The 2435-nt window shown below is 56.1% G+C and overlaps 1 protein-coding gene across 1 annotated transcript; it reads left to right on the top strand.

Annotated features, from left to right (window-relative positions):
* Window positions 1-64: 64 nt before the first annotated feature.
* LOC105297761 (somatotropin) lies at window positions 65-1761 on the top strand. The gene is made up of 5 exons (XM_011368582.1): window positions 65-116; window positions 396-556; window positions 769-885; window positions 1112-1273; window positions 1561-1761. The coding sequence occupies exons 1-5, from the start codon at window positions 107-109 to the stop codon at window positions 1759-1761; spliced, it is 651 nt and encodes a 216-aa protein (XP_011366884.1). The 5' UTR covers window positions 65-106.
* Window positions 1762-2435: the final 674 nt, after the last annotated feature.

Here is a 2435-nt window from a genome sequence, read left to right on the forward strand (position 1 = left end):
GAGAGGCGCCAGGGTATAAAAAGGGCCCGCAAGGGACCAATTCCAGGATCCTAGGACCCAGCTCCCCAAACCGCTCAGGGACCTGTGGACAGCTCACCCAGCTGCGATGGCTACAGGTAGGCGCTCCTAAAATCCCCTCGGGCTTGGTATGTACTGAGGGGTGATATGGGGGCCCTGCAGTCACATGGGGGCACTAACCCTGGCCTTTGAGGTTTCTGAATGGAAGCATAGACACCTAGCCCAGACATTTGGCCAAGTTTAAATGCTCTCAGTCTCTGGGGGAAGGCGGGGAGAGAGGGATGGGCCCTCGGGCAAGGAGAAGGCTGGCAGGAGACCTAGGCTTCCTGCTCTGTCGGCCCCTGCCCTTAATTTGACTTCTGTGTCTCTCTCTCCAGGCCCTCGGACCTCCATGCTCCTGGCTTTCACCCTGCTCTGCCTGCCCTGGCCTCAGGCAGTGGACGCCTTCCCCACCATGCCCTTATCCAGCCTGTTTGCCAACGCTGTTCTCCGGGCCCAGCACCTGCACCAACTGGCTGCTGACACCTACAAGGAGTTTGTAAGCTCCCCAGGAATGGGTGCTGGTGGGGGGCGGCAGGAAGGGGTGAATTTCTCCATCACCGGGATGTAAGGGGAGGAAACTGATGAGTTCAGGGTTATTTTATCCACGTGAAGATGCTGTCAGGTGAGCATAAAATGAGAGGGGTTCGAATAAATCAGTGATGAGAACCGTGCACTGGCTTAGACCTGGACGGGCGTTCCTTCTCCCAGGAGCGCGCGTACATCCCGGAGGGACAGAGATATTCGATCCAGAACGCCCAGGCTGCCTTCTGCTTCTCGGAAACCATCCCAGCCCCCACGGGCAAGGACGAGGCCCAGCAGAGATCCGTAAGCGGCCGCCGCGGCCCAGCCAAAAAACAGAGGCTTCCCTTTTTCTAAGAAGGTCGACCCTTCTCTGAGCAGGAGCCCAGGCAGCCCTGCCTGCCCCCGGACCCTGGGCCGCCTTCAGCCCGAGCTGGCAGAGGGTAGCAGGGGGTGGAAAGGGAGGGCCTGCGGGCAGAGGCCAGCCGTTGGCGGGGTTGCCGGGTACCCACCACTCACCCCGTCCCCGCAGGACATGGAGCTGCTCCGCTTCTCGCTGCTGCTCATCCAGTCCTGGCTCGGGCCGGTGCAATTCCTCAGCAGGGTCTTCACCAACAGCCTGGTGTTTGGCACCTCAGACCGCGTCTATGAAAAGCTGAAGGACCTGGAGGAAGGCATCCAAGCCCTGATGCGGGTGCGGATGGCATTGTGGGTCCCCAACCCCAGGGGCCACACCCACGCTCTCTGGGCCCGGAGCCCCCGCTGGCTAGCTGAGGGATGGAAGGCTTGCGTGAGCTGGAGGAGATATGGCCCCTCTCTTTGTAGCAGTCCAGCCTTGACCCAGGAGAAATGTCACTCCTTCTTTCCCTTTTTGAATCCTCCATGTTTTTCTCTAAGCCCTGGCAGTGGGGAGAAAGGCCGTGGAGGGGAAAGGAGGGAACAGCTTGCAAGGATTGAGTCTCTGTCTGTCCTCTTTTTCAGGAGCTGGAGGATGGCAGTCCTCGGGCTGGGCAGATCCTCAAGCAAACCTATGACAAGTTTGACACAAACCTGCGTAGTGATGATGCACTACTCAAGAACTACGGGCTGCTCTCTTGCTTCAAGAAGGACTTGCACAAGGCTGAGACATACCTGCGGGTCATGAAGTGTCGCCGCTTCGTGGAAAGCAGCTGTCCCTTCTAGCTGCTGGGCATCTATCTCTGTCACCTCTCCCCGGTGCCTCCCCTGACCCTGGAAAGTGCGACTCCAGTGCCTACCTTCCTTTCCTAATAAAGTAAAATTGCATCGTATCGTCTGAGCAGGTGTCATTCTGTTATGAAGGGAAGAGGTGTGTACAGGCAAGGAGCAGGTTGGGAAGACAACCTGCAGGGGTCCTGTGGGTTTTGGGAACCAGGATGCTGACCAATAACTGATGGGTTCTTCCCCGCTAGAAAGAAGCTGACACATTCACTCCTGTCCGTTACACACTAAGTCCACTTCTTTGGTCTGTGGCCCCAGCTTCCTGGGCAGTCATAGGTCAGGACCATTCCCATAAAGCACTTGGAGGTATTTTTTTCCACCTGCCCCAGCACCACGACACCAAACCCGGCCCCCAAGAGTAGGAAGAAATGAAAGCATGACAACTATGAAGTACCGAAGCAAAATGCCCCAACATGTAAGAAAATCATGAGAGAAATCATAGAATTACTTTTGTGCAAAAATATTAAGGTGAACACATATTAGGCCCATCTACCCTTGGGAAATGGGAACAAGGCAAAAATGGCTTTGGGACGAACAGAACCAGAATGTTTGGGATCTGAATTAGGGCAAAGGACGTGGAGGAGAGATTCTAAATTGGGGGATGCAAATTCAGTGCC

Source organism: Pteropus vampyrus, unplaced genomic scaffold (assembly GCF_000151845.1).
Source record: "Pteropus vampyrus isolate Shadow unplaced genomic scaffold, Pvam_2.0 Scaffold143, whole genome shotgun sequence".
Classification (NCBI taxonomy): Eukaryota; Metazoa; Chordata; class Mammalia; order Chiroptera; family Pteropodidae; genus Pteropus; species Pteropus vampyrus.

Coding starts and splice junctions, on each gene's coding strand:
- LOC105297761 (XM_011368582.1), top strand. Junction 557..768: donor CTGACACCTACAAGGAGTTT/GTAAGCTCCCCA, acceptor TCCTTCTCCCAG/GAGCGCGCGTACATCCCGGA. Junction 1,274..1,560: donor GCATCCAAGCCCTGATGCGG/GTGCGGATGGCA, acceptor CCTCTTTTTCAG/GAGCTGGAGGATGGCAGTCC.